Genomic DNA, 24,707 nt, shown 5'->3' with positions numbered 1-24,707 from the left:
TTCACTGTAATGTAATGCACGCCCCGTGGTGCACGACTGGCTTTGTCAAGACTGACTGAAATAATGAGATCTGACAACAATGAAGCAGATTCTGCCGCATATTGGCACAAATAACTGGGCCATTTTCGGACTTTTTAAAGACGTAAAACCTCAATAATGAAAATAAATAAATGAAACACACTGCCCGCATTTTTGTAATTGATTAATAACTGGCATTGACATTACTCACATATTCTGACTCACGGGAAAATATCTTTATTCCACAAAGGATGTGTGATTCAAAGTACTAAGAAGCTGTATTGTTAAAAAAATATATATATATATTTATAAAACTTGAATTCAATAGTGAGAAAAAAAGCAGCACTACTGCGGCTGTCTGCTTCGCACGCATTAAATGCACCGCATGATGGGAGACACCTAATATCACCACATTTTTTTTTACCTATTTATTATACTTTACTGTGTGATTACTTATTTATTGTACTTGTTTTCTATCTTGTTTTCTACTTATGTTTCTTATTGTTTGTTTGCGCTATCCACTCTGCTGCTGTAATCCTGCAAATTTCCCCACTGCGGGACTAATAAAGGATTATCTTATATTATCTTTTCTTAATTGTTGAAAATTAAAATGTAACGTCATACTGAACGAGGAATGATTCAACTATTTCTTAACCAATTTTGACGGCCCTACCGTTGGCCCACACATCAGTACCAGGTCATCTGTTGTCAGTAGCAGGACACACACTCAGAGGAGAGGAGACAGTCATCAATAAATCCAACCAGCAAATGCCCACAGCCACATGTTGTTTATCTGTCAGATTGGAAAAAGTATCGGAGGTTTCTGACACTCATATTCCTTTCAAAGTACATAAACTATACCTAAAAAAGAAACTGTTTAGCTGTAGCTTTTCCATTTTGAAAAATAAAGGTTCTGTCTTAAGAGATAAGCCTTCAGTCTGAGTGGAAACAGTGCAATTTATCTTGGCTTTCTTCCCTTCCCCCTCGGTTGTCTTTGTCTGTCTTTATGTCCCCAAAGTATCGCCAATCTCCATTGAATTCTTCATTTTCAACCTCATCATTTGGCTTTGCAACGTTTCGGAGAGTATCAAATTGACAAATTACTTTCATTGCTTTTTGTCCCGCGCCCCTTTGGCCTGTTCTCTAAATTGCTTCTACTTCAGTTTTTTTGCATTTTATTGGTGGCTGTTTGATCCTCTCATCTCCATTTGTTTCCATCTCAGTTGTGATTTGTTGACTTGGTAGAGTTTTGCAGTTGATATACTATATATACACTATAATATGCCAAGAATCTCCTGTAACATTTTGATGAATGATTGTTAACTGGTGTATCAGATCCTGTGATGTCATAGTGAGGCTGTTAAAAGTAATTTGAGCAGATTCTGGCTCTTAGATCTCCATCACACCTTCTGTTTAGGTGCCTCAGTTTTCTGCAGTAATGTGTGTACTGTTTTTTGTCAAACATCATTTTGGTTCTTTTGAGTTATGATTTGTTGGTGGCGGCAGGTGGGATTTTTTTCGTACATTTGCTGATATAATTGAGACCGTAATAAAGCCAAACCTCGGCACAGTCCACGTCCTCAGGCTGTTCTGTCGGGGACAACTGAACGCCTGCAGCAGCGCCCCCCCCCCCCCCCCTTTAATTACCCCAGCTCCCCTCCTCCCTCTGTCTCCCTCCCCTCTTTCTCCATCTGTTGACCTCATGTCATTTTGCTTTCCCTCACCATCCGCTGCTCCGCTTTTTTCTTTCCCCTGCTCCTGCCCGTTTGCTCCAGCAACTCCCCAACTTCTTTCCCTTCTCCTAAAATAGCAAGTCGGAGAGGGAGTGAAAATAAACAAGAGAGACGCCCTTTAGTTTTTGCCCTCCGTGGAGTCAGAGAGGGGGACAGAGAGAAAAGAGAGAGAGAGTGTGTGTTTGTGCGTGTGTGACTGGTTTTCTGTGCTTTTGCTGATCCCTGCCAGAGCAGTCTGAAGCTCTCACAGTCAGCCAGCCGGCGCCTTCAAAGGCTCCTCCTCGCTCGCAAACTATATGGAATTAACTTAATGGAAACTTGCAGAAGTGCAGTAGGAGAGCCCAGCTTTCAGCCCGGCATGTAATATACTTACAGAGCAATGCCATGCAGAAAAGGGAGTGTGTGTGTGCATGTGAAAAAAAAAACTAGGTATCAAGTTCAGGACCCCCCCCCCCCCACACACACACCACACACACACACACACACACACACACACACACACACACACTCACTCCCCTCCCCCACCCCTTAAGAAAATATAAATCACATGGCATTCCTCACTTATGACTCATTGTCTCCATTTCGCCAATGTTTGACTGCTTTATATTTCTCTCTCTCCCATTTTCTTGGCTTTGGCCGTCTTTTTCCCAGCATTCCTCCACCTCCTGTGTGCATCTGTCTCTGCCCTTATTTTCTGTTCTTTCTTTTCTTCTCTCTTTCTTCTCTGTCCCCCCCCCCCCCCCCCCATCCATCCTGCTCCCCCCTTTTCACTTGCAGATAGATTGATTCCAGATGTTGCTAAACTCTACCCTCCTCTCCCTCCTCCTGCTCTTCTACGTAAACTCCTCCTCCTCTTTCTTCTTTTCCAACCCTTTCCACTGCAGAACCAACAGTGACTCTATAATTTGAGGGTTTGGGTATACTTTGGTTTAGATTTCACTGTCATTCCAGTGTTTTTCCTCACTGTTTTTGTAGTTAGTGCGGCTCCTTCACCCTCACTTTGACTGCAAACGGATAAAAAACACTGATTCTCAACATTTTAATAACCTGCTGCAATTTTATGTATTTTGAAGCAATAGACCTGAATTATCAAATAGCTCCTTTGGTGGCCGACCAGTACAATGTTGAGCGCCACTGAAACCAGAATGTCCTATTTGAAATGCACCGTTGGTAACTCCCAACATGCATCTTTTTCTCATTCAGAATAGGAAGAGTTTTCTCGTCCCTGTTTAAGTTGCCCAAGGCTTCGTGGACTTGTGCAATGCCGACCTGAACAGCCGGCCTATACCGCCTTTCCATCTGTGCCGTGGCGAGCACCAGTAGCTTTATACACAGTCTATATTTTGCTGAGTATAAAGCCTGTCCACTGCCCTGTAATTGCGGGCGCACCAAGGAGAGTGTTCCCCCTGGGGACGAGGCACGAGGGGGAAATTGGTTCCAGATGAAACAGGAAGTGGAGAGTGGAGACAAAGAAAGGGTTGTTTCAGACGGGGAAAAGAAGGACGGATCTCGAGTTTAGAAGAAAAACACACACGGAGTCAAGAGTTTACTGCTGTCTTTCTCATTCTTCCCTATTGTTTATATCTAGGCCCCTAAACCTCTCGTCTCATTCCCGCTTAGCTTCCCTCCATCTCACTCCGTCTAGACACTCCCTCATGCATCCATACACCATCACCACATCTGTTTTTGGATTTAGCCAACACAAATCCACAAGTCCTAGTCTCTGAAAGAGTTCCACTGCATGAGCCAGCTCTTCGGGATCAGCTTTGATAGCTGTGTGTTTAGAGAAGCGTGTGTGTCATTCCGCTGTCACCGTGGACCTCCGTCTCAAACACTTGCCCCACAGATTGGCTGGATGAATGCAATCAAGACGTGATTTCCGCTAGGAGGCAGCTAGAGGTCAGGGCCAAGAGGTTAACTCTGTTGACACTCAAGAGCTTAATCTGCCCTCCTCATTGCCGCGGCGCTACGCGGTACCACACTCAAGCTGTTTGCTGAATGGACGAGTGCATGCAGGCCGAGCGGCGGCACACGGACGGTTTTAAAAAAAAAATTGTCTGCCTCGCAGTCCTGAAGATTAAATGTAATGAAAACATCAGCCGTTCTCTGGGACTACAAACTCCATCCCCCACCCCATCCACACATTTCTCCCCCCCCCCTTTCTCATCTCATGAGACTCATCCCTCAAGGAGAGCAGAGGCATGAGTCTCACTCGGCGGTCATGTTTTCTCTGTGAGGCATGCCAGCAGGCTAGATTGTGCCGGTATCATATCTCTCTCTCTCTCTCTCTCTCTCTCTCTCTCTGCTGTCAAAATATCATCGTTTGGTTAACTAAATCCATTGTTCCAGTCCCCCCCCCCCCCGTCTTTTCTTTTGCCTCCTCCTCTCCTAATTCTGCCGCAAACAATGGCTGCTCACGCCGGGGCAAAAATTAAACGGAGGGGGAAAATAATAGTTGGAGAGAAAAGAGATGGAGAGTCAGAAATAATCTAATTAAAAGTAATTACCGAGCAATTAACCACAACACTGGTTTCTGGGGCAGGGTCAAGGGGGAGGGTCGGCTAGTGGATTTTGATTGGTTAGTATGTGTATGGATATGAAAGCTCTGCCGTAGTGGTTCATCAGTCATACTGCTGATCACTTAGTTCACTCTTCCATCTTTTTTCTTCAGTGTCTTCTGTGCTTGTTTGTACTTCTGTTACTGAGCATTTCAGTTATTCATAATCTTGTATATTGGAAAAACAAAAACCCTGTAATAACATTTGGGGATTTATTAAAGTTTTTAAAATGGTGTAGTGTTGTAAATGAACTATATTGCCCTTTTCAGCCATTGTGACTGACTTATTACAAAATCTACCAGACAATCAACGTATTGTTTTTATGGCTGGTCAGTAAAGCAAATCTAGTCACTTGAATATTTTACCAGCATTTGGCTTGTGCTTCTTTCCAAACCCTGGTGGTCAGTTGAGCTTTTAGATTATAGAGACAAGTTGTCAGAATAATGCCTCATTTTTCCTTTACTTACTTTGAAAACACACTAGGTGGAAATGTTTTGTCTCGGAGTACCTTTCACTGGTTTTGGTCTGTCATGCTGCATCCACTCATTTGTCAAAAGCCCAGCCACTTACACCGCTCTCTTCCCTCCTGTTGTCTCTTGCAGAACAATGAGCCTTTAAACCCCGGTTTCCATGGATACCCACCTCACAGTCAGGTAAGAGATTAGTGTTGGCTTGCAAAACCTTTGTAACAATGAATTAAAAAATGATGCAATACAGAATCCTTGAGTCACTACAGATATTTTTCAGCCACCCAGCTACCTTTAAATTACCATTAATCAAATGCTCATCATTTGATGTAGAAAATTGTAAGAAAATTGAGACTGAATGAATGAGACTGAAACTGTTTAAGGTTTGTTCCAGTCTGTTCTCTTTCAAAATGTTGAGCAAAATTGTTTTGTAAACAGTATAAGGCTATTGAATAGTTTTAACCTTGGACATTCCAAATATTTTTCCATTCTTTTTTGCATGCCTAATCGTTGTGTTAAGTATTTTTCTGCAGATAAAGATAAAGATCAGGTTACACTTTTATTAGTATTGTACTATTTGAAGGATTAGTTTCCAGTGGTGGCTGCATATGATTGTTTCTGACTCAAGGGAGCCAAACACCTCCAATAATTTGCAGTTGTAATGTACATGTTTTTATCCAACAAAATATCCTGCTTCCAACCCATATTGTTGGCGTTTAGCCTTTCAAAAACATTTACACTGCCGTCAAAAACGCTTTGCTCTCCCGCTTGCCGCACGCGAAAGCACTGACGAATGATATTCATTGAAGAAAATGTATTTAACAAAAAAAGACTTACTCATTACATCTGCTGAATTACTTAAAGGATTTTTATTGTTTTTCTTTGGGTGATGTCAGCATAAAATCTGCCGACAGACATTTGAAGCTTCGTTCAAAAATCTCAATAGATGCTATGAATGTCAAAACAAAAATGGCATTTGACACACGCCCTAATGCAGTTTAACGTAAATACTTTTGGAAACCAACTCTTAACTTTTCTTGGCCAGAGGAACGCAGTGTTGTGGCCACTTAGTCTTAGATCCGTCTCCGTTACACAACGACGCCATTATCGAGACAAACCTGAAGTTCTGCCCTTTAAAATTTTCAGCCTACGGTAGCATATAAATGATGTCTGTTAGAAAAATTGATGAAAGGAACTCTGGAAGCAACTGAGCTACTCCATCAAAGGCTTGACCCTTCAGAAAGAGAAATTAGGCTATCAACTTCTTTAAACTAAGCTCTGCGCACTCTGTTTGCAGCACTGTTTCACTTTACCGTTTCTATCCTCTCACACGTCCTCTCTTTATACGCCTCTCTCTCGGCCTCGCTGTCTCTGTCTCATTCTAAGTGGCTCTCCATGCATATTGCTCTCAGTAATGAGTGCCGTGTGTGTGCAGCGTAGCGGCAGGGTAGCTGACTATTTCCTTATCTACCTCCGAGCAGCAGAGCACATTGAGCGGCTCAAACCAGCTCAGTGCTCGTGCGTGTCGAAGCCCATCTGAGCGTGTTTGTGAGAAAAGGCCTCTGCATTTGAGAGCTTGCGTGCGCCTTTGTCTCTGTCTGCGTGCGTGCATGTGTTTGTGCGTCTCTAGCTGGTGTTGGGGATGTGCAGCTCTCTGGCAGTGCCACAGGAGGGGAGTGTTGGTCCGCATCCCTGTTTGCCCCGGCCTCCCTCCCCAAATCACAACATGGGAGATTCTCACAGGCCTCATCCCTTCTCATGTAATCTTTTTTTACCCCCCCTCTTTCTTGACTCACCAATCCTTGGTATCTCCTTTCTTGGGAATACAGCTCTCTGAGTGTGTGAGAGGGTAAACGCAAAAAGGACGACCCTGTAAGAATTTGGCTTTTAGGTTAAAATTTTTAACATTTTTATGTAGATTTAATTTCCCCCTCCCTTGTGTCAAGTATTTTTTTCGGGGTCTTGATTGATGCAACACAAAAGTAAAGATTGTGAGAGAGATTACAGGTGTAAAAGAAAAAGAGAGATGAGAGGATAAAGCAGAGAAGTAGAGCAGAGGTGAAACAGAAATGGAAGCAAGTTATTTAAGATGGCTCGCCTGCAGGCTACGGAATCACACAATAGTCTGCAGCACAGTTACAGCAGCCTCGTGTCTCCAGTCTTGGCCCTGTCCGGGTTCATCTGCTTGTAAGACCATCACCTGGGCCGTTTCACACCTGTGATCTGCAGCACGTCTGAACTCCGCTTTTTAAACCCTCTGTTAAATTCAAAGCCGGCGCACACTGCTGCGTTTGTTTAATAAATGATTTAAAAAGTTGTCCCCCGCCTAATGTATTCTGCCCTTGAGCACACACACACACACACGTTAGGAGACTCCTGCACACCGGCTGCTGGTTATCATGCAAATGAAGCTAGCACGGGCCTAGCTTAGCCGCCGGGTTGGTCTCATTGCTGCAGCACATTTGTCTTGGTAATGCTCCTGTCTACTGTTATGTATGCGTGTTTGAACTGCCTGTAGGTCCGCCTGTGTCAACATGAATGTGTTAAGTGGTGACAGGCGTCTGTGGGTCCCTGCTGCTGCACACTGAGGGGTAAATGTTTGTGTGTGTGGGTGTTGTGTGTGTGTGTGTGTGTGTGTGTGTGTGTGTGTGATGGACTATTCTGTCCCCTGAGGCTGTACATGTCAGTCGTCCACTGTTTAGGTCACAAAAAGGATCAGGGTCAACAACAAACACATAAAAACCGGTAATATAGGCTTCAAACCTGAGCAATTTTTTTTAGCAACGGCAACACTGTATTTAAATGTAATTGCCGGTCATAAACTTCACTTGGGGCAATTCTCCTGAAATTGTCTTAATGTATTCCTATAAAAAAGTTCAGACTAAGCTATTGATTATCTGTAGATGCTGCGTTAGGGAGAGCAGGCCTTTTGTTTGAATTAGCTGACGTGTGTGTGATAGATATAGCTCTTAGTCTGGGTCCCTGTGTGTGAGCGCCAGCCAAAGTGCAGCAGCATGAATATGATCACAGCACATCTTTGTGTACATACTGAGCATGTGTTTGTTGTATGTGCGACCGTGTGTGTTTATCTCAGCGTGCTTAATCCTCAGATCATCCCCTATTCATCCTCTCATCCTCCTCACTTACAGCCCTAATCCCGTCATCCCTGGCCCTCTTTTTTTTCACCCAGCCCTTTATCCATTTATCCCTCTATCCCGTTATCTCTCAGCCCAGCTCCCCTTCTTTTTGCCACCCTGTTTTCCCTCCACCACCACCTCCAATCACTTATCTTGCATCCTCCCTGCATCCCTCCATCCCTCTGGACCCGGTTTCTAGCCAGCCTCAGCAGATGCCTGAAAGCTTGGCATCATGGCTTTATTTTTTTTTCAGTCCCTCCCATATATAAATGCGGTGCAAGGAACTGCACTCTCATCTCTGCAAATTAAGCACCTCCTAACAATACAGTGGTGGGAAGTGAGGGAACTGAGCCCGAGCCAGAAGATAAAAAAAAAAAAAAAAAAAAAAAAAAAAAAGGCGCAATGCAGCGAAAAACAGATTCATGTGCAGGTTGAGGTTTAGATGCTGGCGCTCCCACAGTTTTGTGAGACTTCCATCTGTGTGATGAAGGCAGTTGCAGCAGAGAGATGGCGATCTAGGAGCCTACCCACGCAGCTAGCTACCTAGCCGTCTACCGACTGGCCTTCCCACCGCTGCTTTTTTGGAGCTGACAGGCTGCCACGCAATAAATAAATCATCATCAAAAAAAAAAAAAAAAAAAAAAAAGAGCTGCAATGCAGTGGGGGTCGCATTCGTGTTCCGTACTCTCAGTCAGCCAGTGCGTGGATAGAAGACAGCATCTCCTTCCTTTTTCCTGTTTCCTTTTTCTCTCTCTCGGGGGGGCTTCGAGGAGACGGCAAACAGCAGCTTTTTGACTCCATCCAGAAGCAGGGTTAGATGGCTTCATGGAAGGATGGATGCTTTGATGGATAGGAGGGACTGAGGCTTAGAAGGAGGGAAAGTTTTAAAAGAGGGGCGGGAACGAGAGGAAAGCAAAAGGGGGGGAGCAGCAGGACGAGTAACGCAAGCGGTGTGAATGACAGACGCAGAGCAAAGAGAAGAGAGAGACACGGGAGGGAAGAGACTCAGGCTGTCAGGAGGAGAGAGACGGAGAGGCCCGAGGGGGATCAGAGCAGCAGGGCCGGGGGGAGACGCAGAAAAGAGAGTGACAGGCAGGCGAGGCTTGCGTGAAAAAGGGACACCGGCGAAGGGGAAGGGAGGAGGAAGAGGGAGTGAACGAGGGAGAATTTGAATGTGCGAGACAGACGTGGACTGAAGCCACCGACAGCTCATGGTCTAAGAGCACAGTGAGGGGAGAGGAGGAGCAGGAGGAGAAACACAGACACACAGGGAAGAGGGAGAGGAGGAGGAGGAACGGGACAGTGGAGAGCTGGTCAGCAGTTGTTCCTCTAGATCAGACGATGATGGGGCTGTACTACCAAGCAATGCTGCCGGTAAGTTGGCTCTCTGAAGCAGAGCTCCTTTCTTTATAACAACTTTTTGTGCACATGTTGAGAACGGCAAGATCAGAACTAGAGAAAGAGAAGATTATTAATGATTTGGTTCCAGTAGTTTAGTTTGGCTCGATGAAGCGGTAGGCGGTGCTGGTTATGATGTGGCCTGTATTTGGTTTGAAATCATTTGGCCCAGGTGAAGGCCTTTGTCAGATAGTTGGCACGGCATCAGAGTAACAGCAGGGCTTGTCCCTGCAGCTCCGCTCCTTTCACTTTTTAACTCTTTGCGCTCGAGTATCTCTAATTATTTTGGAAGAAAATATGCTAATGGTTCATTACCGCTCTGTAGTTATGCAACATTTTGTCCTGGTGTCACTGAAGTGGACACAATATACACATAGAAGTCATTAGAGTTGCATGCTGCTGAACGACAACATTTGACTATATTAAAATAGTTACTCAACACTTGACGTGCGCTATGCTGCTCTTAGCATATGGTGGGCGTGTCTGTGCTACTTTAGCCGAGAGACAGCCCGAGGACGAGAGCTGCTCTCTGGCTCTGTTCTAGCATGTCCTGCACTCTGGTCTTTGGTCCCTTTTGGGCCTTAAAGGGGGTGGGTGGGGGAGCTGGAATTCGGGGATGTACATGCAGACACGAGGTAGCAGCCGCACTGACATGCATGTGCAGTTGGTATAGCATGCCCTCGCCATGCCGACCGCGCACACAGTGTCATGTTAGATTTCTCATGTGCGCCGCGTGTGTCTCGTCACGTCATGTGCGCAGAGGGGTGGAGGCCGAGATCTTGTCAAGCGATTCAACGTTGTCATCCAAGCTGTCCATGCGGTTTAAACTTCATCTGCCTCTGGATTGAGGGAGACAGGTGTCAAGGCACAGTTGTTTCAGCACACACACACACACACACACACACACACACACACACACACACACACACACACACACACACACACACACACACACACACACACACACACACCAGTTGTTGCCAGGAGTACTTTACTACCCCCCTTCATTTATGGCACAACAGACACACATATTTATAAATGAATGCACACAGCAGCAACCCTGTCTTTTGCTAACAGACACACATACTCACAATCTGCATTTGACCTGTTCATAGGACTTTCTCTCATTGGTTATTCCCCGATCATTAGTGTTGACACAAGACCTGCAGTTCCAACCACATCACAGCTCAACCACAGAATTACAACAGAGAGATGTGGACACTCAATAATCGTGGTCTTTGTTGTGTTTCCACTCAAGATCCAAAGGACAGACAGTGGTTTAACTTTGTACATTAGTTTTCTGCATTTGTTCCACATGGTGAATTAGAGGTGTAGGTTGTTGCTCTCTTTTTACTCTCACCTGTTGTCCTCCCCCCCACCCCCTCCCTGCAGGCTAGAGCAGCTGTAATCTAAACACATTACTCCTCTTCAAAGAGAATGAGGATGGTGGTAGTAACTAGAGGGGTGTAAAGGGGGTGGGGGCGTTAGTTCCATGTGGGAATGCACTTTAAAGGTGACACACCGCCAGCCAAACTGTCCTACGTAAACCTTTATGGTACCGTCCCCTATTTTGTGTGACACCTCTCTGTACTGTAGTTTAGATCCTTAGTGTGACTTGTGTACCAGGACAGCTCACATTACCCTACTTTGGAAGTTAGGGCTGGTTGATATATTAAATTAATTGGATAAATTAAAAATGTTGTCGCAAGAAGGCTATTTAAATCATAAAACTCAAGTTATTTCAATGTGCACAAAAAATATGGAAGTATCATAGATGACGGTTAGTAACTTAAGCTGTCTTGGCTCTAATATGTTTGATACCGGTTGAGATGATCAAAGAGGGCGTGATGTTGAGACTGTGTGGACCCCCTCTCACTGGGTTAGCGGTGGACCTGGCTCCATAATGAGCCTGCCAATGTGCTGATTCTGAAATCTGTTAAATTGCCTAGTCAGCATCTTCACTGCTGCAGGATGGCACACAAGCATCCAGTCTGCCTCTTCCATTTCTTTCTTTCTTCATTCACAGTTCAATCATTCTGCGCCAATTTTTTTTTACATTTGAAGCATCTATTGAGGTTTTTGAATGAAGCTTTGAATGTATGTCATCATATTTATGACGTCATCACCCTGAAAAAAACATATACATATAACTGTGATTTTGGTGCTCTTAGATTGCTGCTAGACCGCCCCGTCAATGCCCTTAGCTTTGTGAGCATGCAAGCAGGAGAGCTTTCTTTAGCAGCACTGTAATTATCTGTTTTTGAAACGCTAAACGTCAACATATATTGAAACAAATCATTTTGTTATATAAAAACATCCATTTTGACTTTTGGACCTTCTAAAGTTCTTGAAAATGTTTGGATCAAGTTAGTCAGAAACAATCCTGCGTAGCCACCACTGGAATCTATTCTACACATAGTATCATACAAATAATAGAAACGTGCAGAAATACCGGCTTTAAACATAATGAATAGACATGCAAAAAATAAATAAACCGCCAGCGCGGCATTCAAATATTGATTTGGAATTGAAATGTCAGCCAAGCCGCTGCTGCACTGCCGTGCTTTGCGAGGCAGCGAGTGGCATCCGAGCGTTAAGACCGCTTAACTTTCCCACCTCCCACATTATCTCCTCAAGATGGCTTGGTTAGCCAGCAACAAACACCACCACAGGCCTTAAAGGAATTTGCAAGGGATCCACACCCAGAGATCTGTCACCCTCAGGGTGCTGTGTGTGTGTGTGTGTGTGTGTGTGTGTGTGTGTGTGTGTGTGTGTGTGTGTGTGTGTGCGTGTGCGTGTGCGTGTGGGCGTCTGTTTGAGAGAGCGTAGCTGCACGCCCATGAGGAATGGACAGCTGCGCTCTCATAACAAATTGACAGGTACCTGTGTGTTTCGCTGTAAGTGTCATGTCAACACCCAACTACTCACAGTTTAACCAACATAATATTTAGCTCTATTCATGATAATTATCCTGTGGGATTATGATTATGTTTTACTTGTGTGAAGCAGCTGTCACGTCAGAAAGTGACAGGAATTGTGACTTCCGGTCTCACAGGAACACAGTTTACACCTTTTACAGATTAAGCAGACAGAGTCCTCAGTATTGGTGGCTTAATGCACTGTGTGACTCTCCTCCACCTCATGTTTAACTGTTGTTTCTCCGTTGCAAATACAGCCATGATGATATTGTCTAACACTAAAGCCGCTCTAACTGCCACTGCCCTAGGCTTTGTGCATCGGGTCGAGGTGTGAAAAAACACTCTGCACATTACCTCACACCAAAGCACACATACGTACACACAGTGCGATGAAGTGGTGCAGCGGAGCCCCTCAATGTACGCGGTATCTCTAAGGATACCCACTGCTGCATGACAAGCAGCGCTGTACCTCTGCACTCACTGTACTCTATCTTACACTGCAGCACTCCAGTCAGTGCCGTTGGGTTTTTTCAAATTTGAACTTCTTATGCAGAAGCCGTGACAGCCGTGAACACATTCCCCATCTTGCAGCATCCCCTTAGGATAAGCCGTGCATGATTTTCTTTACCGTTCTTCTTGCAGATTCGGGCAGTGCAGCAAAGATATTACAACGTTTACATTTTATCTTTGTGGACATCTTATCCTACTGTTGCATTCTCTGTAAATCAGTCTGGATTAAAGTAAAAAGTGTAAATGTCAATCAGTGATTATGTGCGAGCGATTTAAAAAGATAGTGAGCACATTAATGCGACAGAGGTAGTGATACCCACTGACACGTGAACCATCATGACTCTGGACGAGGTCAGGCTGAGAACTAGAGGGCGGTTAAGTGTGTTTGGACTGAGTTTGTCTTTTTCATCGTTTAGTGGAAACATTGTAGACACTTCAATTCATCCTGTTTTTATCTGAGGGTTGTCCGCATCCAGTCAGGAATATTTACCTGCAGTATGGCTTATATGTAAATAACTGAGTTAAGTCTAATAAAGAGGGGAACTATATTCTGTTTTAGTCCACTTCAATTGTATTTCGGTTGGTTGTTGTTGTTATTTTGATTTTGGTTCACTCTTTAGTTGCACGCTTTAGTTTTTATTGAAATTAACTTTTTCTTATTATTTGTATTCTGCTTTAGTTGTCATCAGCTATAACAACTAGGGGCTATAACTAACAATTATTTTCAGATTAATCTGCTGATTATTTTTTCAATCGATAAATAATTTTTACCCTGTAATAAAATAGTAATTATTGCCAGTTATAATTTCCTGAACTTTTATAAATATCTTGTTTTGTCAGACCAATAGTATAAAGAAATTCACTTTACTATCGTTTATGGCCAATAAAAGCATCACATTTTCACATTTGAAAAGCATGATTATTTTGGTTTGATTAACAAAACAATTGCAGACAGATTTTGTCCCCATCAATTCATCGACTCTTTTTGCGGCAGTCTTGGGGCACAAATGCCACATTTCCACTGCAGGGTACGGAAGAGCTCTACTCGACTTGACTCAACTTGCTCTTTTCTGGTTTTCCATGAACAAAAGTTGCACCTGAAGTGAAAATGAGTCAGTAGTTCCCTAAAACATCAGGCATGGTTGAGGGTCTCCACCCTGTCCCTGCCCTGTTGCCCTTTTATTAGCAGCTGTCTGGTAAAGCCAGAACATCTGCTGTCTTATAGTACTATTTTATTTTTATTTTATTTTATTGTATAATATCTTTTATTTATCTTAATCTGTTTACTCTGTACTGAGCTGCTGCAACACCCGAATCTATCTATCTATCTGCAGTTGTTTTGTAAGTCTGTAAGTGCACAAGCAAGTCATGCTGCCACTGAAAACACAACCTATTTTCTGTTTATTTCTAATTATTTGATATCTGCATATGTCTCAGAAAAAGAACAAAGAGTTGTGCATAGGAATTTTTTTTTTTTTTTTAGATCCTCTTGCCTTGCCAAAAGTGAGTCAGAGTGTAGGAGAAAGGGCTGTCAGTGTGATTATCATAATGATGCTGATGTGAAACTCATGAACTGAACTGTCAAAAACAGGCGAGCTGTTTGTCACAGATCCCAGTGCAGCCACAGAGCTGCTGACACTGACAGACAGCATCACGTTTGCCTGTACTTTAAAGCGGAGTTAAAGCATTTCAGATTCACGTTGATACATAATGGCACTTATCTGTTTGATGTTAGGAAGGCACATGTTAGATTCCCCTCTGTTTTATTACATTACATTACATTACAGGCATTTAGCAGACGCTTTTATCCAAAGCGACTTACAGGAAGTGTACTCAACATAGGTATTATTGACTACAACATACTGAGAGCTTCAACATAAAGTTTTTCTGTTAGGCCATTTGTCCTGCCAAATACCCATCCATGTGCTGATTCCCTGGACTATTGATGTTTCTCCAATGAACTGCCTCTCTGTAATCTGATTGGTCCACAGTCAGGAAGGAGAGACAGGAGCTTCTGCACAGAGGCAACCGTATAAGGAGATGGGCTGCGGCTTACGCTTTGATGGACTTCTCAGTGCAGTAGAAGCTTTGAGGGGCGGGTGTCGATGGTTTTAAAAGGAAAAAAAAAAAATTCTCCCTCTGGCTTTCATCAAGAGTGGCAGGCAAGCATGAGGATAGAGGGAAGAAAAGCAAAGGGGGAGGTGAAGCAGGCATACTTAGTTCTCCGACCACAGGAGAAGAAAAGAGACTGGTTGCAGAGGGAGACGAAGCCGTAAAGACTATTTCTATCTCCAGCTAGGCATCTTTACAGGCGCTACATGGCTCCAATAAACAAAAACTGTTATGAATTTGCATGATTGATAAGTTTCAGTAGCATCACCACTTTTCTTTTTTCTCTGTGTGTCTGTGTGTGTGTCTGTGTGTGTGTGTGTGTGTGTGTACTTAATTTGGGTGTTAGAGGTTAAAGTGTGCAGACAGACATGTGTGTGTGGTTGTGTGTGGTTTGTGTGTGTGTGTGTGTGTGTGTACTTAATTTGGGTGGTTAGAGGTTAAAGTCAGCAACAGACATATGGTGTTTCAGGTAACACAAACTCCTGTGTGTGTGTGTCTGTGTATGGAAAAACATGTGTGTGTGTGTGTGTGTGTGTGTGTGTGTGTGTGTGTGTGTGTGTGTGTGTGCGCTTATGCATGAGGGGAGAGTGAAACCGTATGGATGGGTAGGTCCTTTCTCCAGATGGTCCTCGTTATTTAGTAATATCAGAAAACGTTTCAGTCGATACTTGGTCTCCTCTGTTTGCAGATCGCATTTCTTGTAATTTTAATACGGAGCCTAGCTTGTTTAAGTGTATCTCGGAGTTACACAATTCTGTATCTTATCTGACTGTCAAAATTCGGTTCTGAAAGTTTGGACCAGATATAACTCTAATAGAGAGTGTCATTATTTCCCATAATCCCCTTTCCCCCTCTCGTTAAGCCCCATCCCTTGTTTCTTTTCCATTATCCCCCCCTCCTTTTGACTATATGATGCTGCCATGTAGGGCAGTGCTGCTCCTCAGTCGGCGGGTCAGGAATGCCTGTGTAGACTTAAGGAGGTGCTGTTCTCAACTCTTAATCCACTGACAGCTTCCATTCGTCTGCCTGTTTATGAGTTCCTCCATTAATCCAGTTCATGATTGTTTATGCTATGTTGGCTAAAACAAACCTTCTAGTGAACATGGCTCCCGGTCACACGCACATTGTCAGTGTTCTTTAAACTTTCGCTGTCAGTCTAAAAATTCTAAACCCTTAAAATGCTTTTTTTTCACATGACTGATCATGTTAGAGCTAGAGATGAGATGCTCTGATTGCAATTCTCTTGTCTGATTTGGGGTAGGTTGACCTGGTGATTAAGATTTTCTGTCCAAGAACTTTAATTAACGGCAAGACTCCAGACTAACTTGTTTTTACCACCGTCCTGGAACTGTCCTGAAAAATAAATATAAATATCCCAAAGTCAGTGTAAACTGTCATTAATTGTAAATGTTCTTCTTTTACTTTGTTATAGTCATCTTTAGAAAAAAATTCACACAATTTGAAAATAAATGATTGCTTTTTTTGTTTGATTGATAAAAGCATTAGTTCTACATTGCTGTGAAAACATTTCCTTTACACAACTTTATTTGTTCTCCCTTTTTACAGAAAAAACTAAATTTTACATGATTACATTTGAACATATGATAACCTCATAATTTACCCACGCTCAATACTCATTTTCCCTGAGTAGAGCCTGAACGCATCATAATCAAGTCTTATTAGGTTAGTTGTTCCTAATGTTTTCAATGTTGTTCCTCCTCGGCTTTTGCAGTTTTGTGTGTTCTTCACTAACGCTAAAGAAATTGTAAGACATGTTGTGTGTGTTTATGTGATTGTGGCTGTGACGTTACCGTCTTTGACGCTGTGTGCCGACTTTAAAATATCATGCACACGTCTTTTAATGTGAGCGGCAATACAATCTGAAATAAGAAACTGACCAGCTGGTCGCGGCCAAACAGCTGAAAACCAATCGCTTTTGATCAATGGCCGATCGATCGGTGCGTCTCTAGTGGGAGCATTGTGTTGTGAGATCTAGTCCAATTGCTTCAGGCTTGGCAGTGCTTTATTCAGCTATTAACCATGAGAAAGAATAAACAAAGCTGCTTTTATGAACCTGCAAGTTGCTTCTCTGTTGCCCTAAAGCAGTCTCTGCTAAGCACATGATGATCCGTGTTTGTGATTTGGCATCCTGTTAATAAAATATCTAATTCCAGTGAGTCCCTGACAAGGCAAGCCAAGTCAATTTTATGCATATAGCCCTATATCACCAAAATCACAAATTTGCCTCAAGGGACCGGCTCTCCTTGACTCTCTCTCATGCTGTGAGACTTGAAGCATAGATGAGCACTCTTGTTCATACATGATTATTTCTAATCATAAGCTTTAACTCTTTGTTCTGTTGTCACCTTTTTTTGGAATTCTTCTTCTCCTCTTCCACTGCATTTTGGGTGTTTGTTACTCATCCCTGGGCCTGGATGTGCCTACAGGACACACCCTTTAGTGACTGAATGCAGGCTACTGCATGTTTATGAGCTCACATGCCCTAACAAGAACACTAAAGCCTAACCAATGAATTTAAATTGCGTATCAGCTCTTTTTTCAACAGCTTTTTGATGGTTCCTCTGTTATCACTAGATACGTTAGCAGATGGGGAACACAATCGGCTTTGGGGCGTTCCTCCCTAACATGCATTCACCCTCACCGCATCCAGAGTGGCAGCGGACCAGTTTCCCAGATTTTTTTGGGGGGATTGTGCAACCCTCTCTGATGCCGCCTCTATATCTTTTTGGGCCAGACCCCAGACGCTGTCTGTCTTGCAGATGGGCCTTTTAGCCTCAGCTGGCTGTTTACAGCCAATGCGGTAGACACTGCAGAAGAACAGTGAGCAGTCAGGCTAAAGGATTAGAGCACGAGAGAGAGCTTGTTCGCTTTTTACGGCATCTTAGTTACTCTGTCTAATTAAAAAGGCTGTCTGGAGACGAAGCGTCTTTAGGCGTCACCCAGCTCAGATCAGCCCACGGCAGAGACCAGACCAGTGGTTAATGGTGTCGAATGCAGTGTGTTGTGCTGCCTGGCTTGATGTGGAAGGAGCAGCCTTGACTCCAAACCTCTCTTTTTCTTTTTTAAAGCTTTCTTTCCTTTACAGCTCATTCTTTACATCTACTGTCTCCCCTTTTTTTTGCTCTTAAAGGATTTTGTGAAATCATCTGTGTGTGTTGGAGCAGCAGCTATAAAGACTCTGTGGATGATCCTGCTGCTGATAGAGTTGTAGCAGTGCAGAGAGAGAGAGAGATCCTGAGGCTGAGGTCCCAGCTGATACACAGTTCATCTGAATTATAGATGGTCTCTTAAAGAAATCCAGAAAAAAAATGCAGAGCAAGCGTTCTCACAATGCAGCAGCGGCTGTAAACATGTCACGGTTAGCACGGCGCTGTTGTTGCTGATCTCCCTGCGTGTCCATCCGTCCCATAAGCATCGTTGTATCTCAAACCGTGTATTGAATTTTCTTACACTCAATAATAGATGTGTTTGCTGTAAATATTTCATGGTCGACTGAAAACTCATGCCTGTGAGAGAGAGAGAGAGAGAGAGAGAGAGAGAGAGAGAGAGAGAGAGAGAGAGAGAGAGAGAGAGAGAGAGAGAGAGAGAGAGAGAGAGAGAGAGAGAGAGAGAGAGAGAGAGAGAGAGAGAGAGAGAGAGAGAGAGAGAGAGAGAGAGAGAATTTTAACCCTCTCATTCTGCCTTCACCAGGCCTACAAAGCACTGCTTACAGAGAACATATGTTAAGTTGTCTCCTTCTCTTCTTCTTTCCTCTCTCTCCTCTCCTCCTCCCCCTCGCTCCCCAGGGCTCTCAGGATTCGACAGGAGCACAGGAGGGACTGGTGGCCCCACCCTTTTCAGCGTTCCCCCTCCACCCCCTCCTCAAAACGGGCTGCCAGGGACAGAGTTTGGCCCCGGGGCCATGTTTGGTGCTGGGGGCCAAGGTGCGGCAGACGTAGGGGCTGGTGCTAACGGAGCCCCCTGCACCACCACCACCACCACCAACAGCAACAACGTAAGCACTGTCTTTAAGAAAATAGTTTAGTTATCTGTCTGACTTGTGGGATGTTGAGGTGTTTTTCATTATAGTTTATTGAGTCGGTTTTTTTTCCTTCATACTTGATATCTTGAAGTTGAAAAGGAACTGTAAGATTTTATTATTTTTATTTAATAAGATTGCAGACATAGACCCTGGCTTATGACTGCCATCGGCGCTATGGATGCACATCTTGCTCCACCACTTTCACCAAGAGTGGTTGGATTGCCATGACTTTTTTTAAGACATTAAGGGTCCCCAGAGGATGAATCGTAATAATTCTGGTGATCCCCCACTTTTTTATTTAATAGTCAAATATCTGAAGTGCTACAAGATTGGATTGGCATGAAATCTAGCACAGATGTTCTTGGTCCCCAGAGGGTGAATTTTAATGACTTTGGTGATCCCCTTTGGTGAGCCGTACATTAAGTTTTTTAGAAAAATACCTTAAATACTTTGATAATGGATTGCCTTGAAATTCATATTAATAGTAGTAATAGTGCCATCATCTACGGTTTATGACCAAACCTAACAAAACGTTCCCAGCTGGACTTTGTGTTCAGGGCTAATTAGTAATTTTTAGCATGCTAACAAGCTAAACAAAGATGGGGAACATGGTAAACATTATACCTGCTAAACTTAAGCATGTTAGCGTTGTCATTGTGAGCATGTTTGCAAGGTTGGCATTATAATTTAGCTCAAAGCGAAGCATTGCTAGCTAATAACCGTCATAATGTTTATTTCATGATGATATCAAGACTGTATGCAAGTAGATTTCTGCATTGTTTCCATCAGGGTTGATTTAAAAGAAGAGGTGCAGCATCGACCTATTCCTTCTTCCTCACCCACATTATTTTCTCCCTCCTTCACAGGGAAAGACAGAGGAGGTGCCCCAGGGTGAGGCGGGTGTACAATGCGGTACAGGAGGCACGGGAGGAGGAGGCTCCGTGGGAGACCCGTCAGAGGCAAAAGGGACCCCCAAACGTCTCCACGTATCAAACATCCCCTTCCGCTTCCGGGACCCTGACCTCAGGCAGATGTTTGGGGTAAGAAGCTGGGAATGCCATGGGGCCTCATTTTTTAACGGGGTTCAATAAATCAGTCTAGACACGCGGAGGGGCCAGCCCCACGAGGGGTGTGGTTCAGAGAAGAGACTAAATAGTCAAACTACAACAAAGGAAAGAAACTCATGGGTGTTCTCTTGGTGCGATTTAAGGGGCAATTAGCAACAAAGTGTGTCAGTGTGTTAACATGAGTGACAAAGTGAGAGGAATAAGGGGGCAGAGCAGAGTTCAAGGCAAACTGATGGGAGACACATTGAAATCATATGGGAAGTGGTCCTTTGTGTAATAGTGACACCTAGTGCTAAGCTGTTGTAATTCACAACATGTATTCAAAAGACTGATATGTGAGGATCCAAGGGCCATTCAAAGATGTCAGTGAATGCTGTCTTTGCTTTTATATGTTTGCTAATTTCTTCCCTCAAATTGATTTGCAGCAATATGGGAAGATTCTGGATGTAGAGATCATTTTCAATGAGAGGGGCTCAAAGGTAAGTGCACAGACGACACTTGATTCACCGAAACTACACCACAATTCTTCCATTCTGTTAACAGTAATTCCCACTTTGCATGCATCCTCTGTAAATGTGACGCTTTGTGGGGTAATATCAGCCCGCCACGTGGGGAATCTATGTCACAAAAAACTCCAATTATCTCCTAAACAATGTCAGAGTGCACCCCGAGGTCTAACGATTCACAGATTCTCCTCTCCTGCTCCACAATCCCTCCCTCACTCACCGCCAACCTCTTTAACCTCTGCCGTGTACCACAGGGTTTTGGCTTTGTGACATTTGAGACCAGCGCAGACGCAGAGAAAGCCAGGGAAAAGCTCCACGGCACATTGGTGGAAGGTCGTAAGATTGAGGTAATTTTCCTTTCTTTTCTCTCTCTCTCTCTCTTTCTCTCTTCTTCTCTTTTATCTTCTCTCTGTACTCATAATTCTGCTTGATCACTGACTGCTAGCTAGCTCCCATCCTCCCTGTAGTGATATGCTCTGATGCAGCCCACTGGTATCCCTCTCCCTGGTCCTCTGCAATATGTTCATCTAGAAATTTTCAAAAGACTTGTTTGTGGTGGGAATGATCAGGGGGGGTTGCAAGAACATTACATAAGGCATGCTGTGTACTTTTCCTCTGCAACATTTTTTTTTTTTCCACATTAAGCTGTTGCCTCTTCACCTTTTCCCCCTCTCCCCCCTCCCCACACTGATTCGCAACACGGATGTTACAACATTTTCGCAACATTGGAATGATGTTTGTGTATTTGGCACCGGAGGGGCACGGGAGGAACGCAGTGAAAAGGATGATGCATGGCAGATTGCTGTCAGATGCTCTTATTTTCTTCCCTAGTGTAGAAATCCTTCTGTGTTCCCCCTCTCTGCCGGTGCTGTGGCTAAGTGGTTGTGACAAGCTTATGGCCTCCTGGTGCAACAGCAGCATGCTGGGAAATCACAGCAACACCGACGCATGTTCACTCTATGGGATTCTTACAAAGATCTGTGCACTTGAGTTTTTGATGTATGTTAAGTTTATGTTTGTTCAGGTCATTTATTTTGATTAATTTGATTGTTATTTTATTTTTTTATTTTTTTACTGAAGCATGTGAGTTTTTTGAAGCAGTGTTTCTTCTCTTTTTTTGGGGGGGGGGGGTGTCAATCAGCCAGTTGTCAATATTGGATCTTTTGCCCTATGTAAGCCGGGATTTCTGCATGGGCTTACTGTGGTGATTACCTGTGTGTGTGTGTGGGTGTGAGTCAGTTCCTGCATGATGGATGAGGCTGGCTGGACCCTTTATTTATTTATTTTATTTAGTTCAGTACTCTCAGTTCTGCTGCAGTGTGGTTTGAGAATGAAAGACGGCCACCTGCATCCACCGGTTCAACACAGTCCCTCCGCCATCTTCACCTTCGGTCAATCAGCAAGCTGAGCGGATACTGATGGAGCCAGTTCACCCTGCATCAGTCCTGCCCCTTGTTCAGTCAACAGCCTGTGTTGTCCCTGGCATCGCCGTGACCTGATTATCTGTCCCCCCCCTCCACGTTTTGCATGATATCAGTCACTCGTATTAAACAGCGAGCAGTTGGTCTCTGTTTTGAGTTCTCACTCTGCATGTACTCTGTCGTGCTCCAGTAGTGGTGTCGGGCTGTAGCTAAGTTGTGCATCAGCTGCATGGCGGCCCAGCTACAGGAGTCCGTAGAGTGTCTCTCTCTCTCTCTCTTTCTCTCTGTCTGTTTATGGTGCATGGGCTCGAGGAGACAAAAGGCTGGCGCAGGACAAATCGTGGATTTGCGTTTACACATTCTTTAAACCGAGGAGAAAGGGCCAGAATTTTCTTTCAGAGGCGATGCCATCTGGCAGCTCTCCTTTCTTGCAGATGTTGCTCTGGCTTTGATTGGTTGTATCATTTCAGAGTTTCTTGAATTATGATTTAAGAGTTGAAGACGGCAGAAAAAATAGCTATTGTAATCAAATGTATATTAATGATAATTCATGAACTCTGAAATATAGGCCTACTGTATACACTGGTTATACATAATTACTTAACTATTATTATTGTGTGCCACTGCAGTTCACTGCTATCCACCGGCATGAGTTGAGTTGATGTAGGCTGCATGGTTGGTGATTTAATGTGGAGATGTGGAGCTGACGGAGGACCACAGACAGCTGGATGTTTTTTTCCCGTGCATGTTTCTTCTCTGCGGCCATATGTTGAACTCGTTTTGGTGATGGGACTGTTAATAACTTGATCGGTTGGCATGAAATCCGTTGCACCTGGGTGCCTCATAGGTTTGCTCCACTCACTGAGAAAAAAAGAGGTTGATTATTTGAATTCTTAGTTTTAAGAGTACGTTTTGATTGACCTTAACTGGAGTGCTGACGTTTGGTATTCTTTGTGCATGCCACTGGGAGTTGGTTAGTAGTTCTTCTCCTAGCTTAGCTTTCCCGTAGCGTGCATGTGTGTAGCCTGTAGGAACAAGAAAGAGAATTGTTGTGCTTAAAGTTATACTGTACTTCTCTTTGTCTGGAATAAAACTCTGCGCTTTGAAGAAGTCAGTTTCCTGTGTGCTTCCAATGTATCCATGTAAGTGGCCCAACTACGATTCACTTTGTCTCTACCTGCTTCTCTCTGATCCCATCTCATCCCCATTCATTCTATATATAGAGTCCTATGGGCCTATATATAGATGCAACAGTGTGTATCTTAGTGTGCACTCACAAACATACACACCGTAATGCATCTCCACCCACTCAGGGCTGTCTCTGTGATTGTGCTCTAACATGACGTCTCATTGCATCTCTCTGCCTTGGGAAGTAACAGTTTGGCTGTCATTGACTTGTGTTACTTTGACTGTCGGACACCTTACTAAGCTGATGATAGAGAATCTCTCCAGACCATTTAGTCACATGTGTAGTCACATATTTCATTCTTACCCTGCATTGACTGGCTGTACAGGAAGTGCATTAGAGTCCCTTCATGGTCTTGTTTGTGCAGCCTCAAATCCCGATCAGGAAATCATTGAGTTAATGTTGCATAAATTTATTTAAAAAAACAAATAATGCGGTCAGTGCTTCTTGTCGATGATGAGTCCTGCATTGTGACCAACAGCTCTGATCAGCTAGTGGTGCAATTCCATGCTTCTCGATATCAAATTTGACACAATGGTAGAAAACAAAACAATAAATCCTGTGTATGTAAACATACACAACTTTATTACCGTTTGCCTTCTTTTTAAGTTTATTATAATCCCTGATGTTTCCTGCCAAAAACAACGTTTTTGATTATAAAATTTGAGCACATCATGATAAAAGTATAATCAACATTTTCCCAATACTGATTTTTACTGAACAAAGCTTGAACATATAATTGAATTCAATGCGACCTCCATACCTGCTGTAAGCTCCGTTATTTAGCCAAGCAAGACTGGGCTGCTAAAAGCTAACGTCTACTAGCTCTCCTCCTGCCAGTTTCAAAATGGAGTTTTTTTTCACAATGTAGCATTTAAAGGGAAATCTTCTATCGTCCCCGGGACTCTGGGATGCTGTTAACCTTGAGCCCTTATCCTCAGCATTTAGGGTACCAGCATTGTAGTACGGTAATAGTACCGTAACATTTAGAGATTTTGGGCATGGACTTGGTACCTAAGTATCGATTGCCGTGACGTCCCTACTGGCTATTAGAATTCAAATTCATTATAACCATAATAGTTTCATTTTATTTGGGAATGCAAGACAAAATAAATAGAACGTGGTGAACATTTATTTATTTATTTATTTAATCAGCATCGAACAGTGAGCATTGTACACAAAAGATTTACCTTGTTTTAAGCTAACCCTCGTCTACTGGCTGTAGATTGAAGTGTACAGAACAAAAGCACAGCAGTTTGTACACGCCATTGGTTGCACACAGTGTGCACACGGCCACCGAGGAGATTGCGCTTGGGCGGGTACAGAGACCATGCCAAACCCTAAAGACTCCCATTCACTAACTCCTGCTCTAAGGTTGTGTGTTTGTGGTTGATCTGCTTGAGTGTTACAGGAAGTGACTGCTCCTCTGCAGCGCAGAGTTTTAGTCAGACATTTGAACACAACAGCGTAGAATAGCTGAGGTGTGTGTCTGTGTGTGTGTGTGTGTGTCATGTGGTGCAGCTCTGCATGCAAAGGGAGGGGGGGTGCTGCTGTTGAGTAAAGTGTCTTCATCAGTGCATGGATGAATGCGGTGAAAAGGATGAGAAGAAGTTGTGCCTGTGGTTCTGCATGCC

General features: G+C 43.7%; 1 protein-coding gene across 1 annotated transcript in view; it reads left to right on the top strand.

Moving 5' to 3' along the window:
- The window catches only part of LOC129098192 (RNA binding protein fox-1 homolog 2-like), a 44,054-nt gene that overhangs the window by 4,620 nt on the left and 14,727 nt on the right, over positions 1-24,707 (top strand). Inside the window, 6 exon segments of the mRNA XM_054607177.1 lie at positions 4,912-4,962; positions 18,658-18,712; positions 18,715-18,866; positions 19,760-19,933; positions 20,386-20,439; positions 20,721-20,813. Of these exon segments, the coding sequence (XP_054463152.1) occupies positions 4,912-4,962; positions 18,658-18,712; positions 18,715-18,866; positions 19,760-19,933; positions 20,386-20,439; positions 20,721-20,813 (579 nt within the window).

The sequence above is a fragment of the Anoplopoma fimbria genome, chromosome 11, assembly GCF_027596085.1.
Source record: "Anoplopoma fimbria isolate UVic2021 breed Golden Eagle Sablefish chromosome 11, Afim_UVic_2022, whole genome shotgun sequence".
In the NCBI taxonomy this organism is placed as follows: domain Eukaryota; kingdom Metazoa; phylum Chordata; class Actinopteri; order Perciformes; family Anoplopomatidae; genus Anoplopoma; species Anoplopoma fimbria.
The sequence above is the reverse complement of the archived record's forward strand: the minus strand, read 5'-3'. Positions and strand labels throughout refer to the sequence as shown.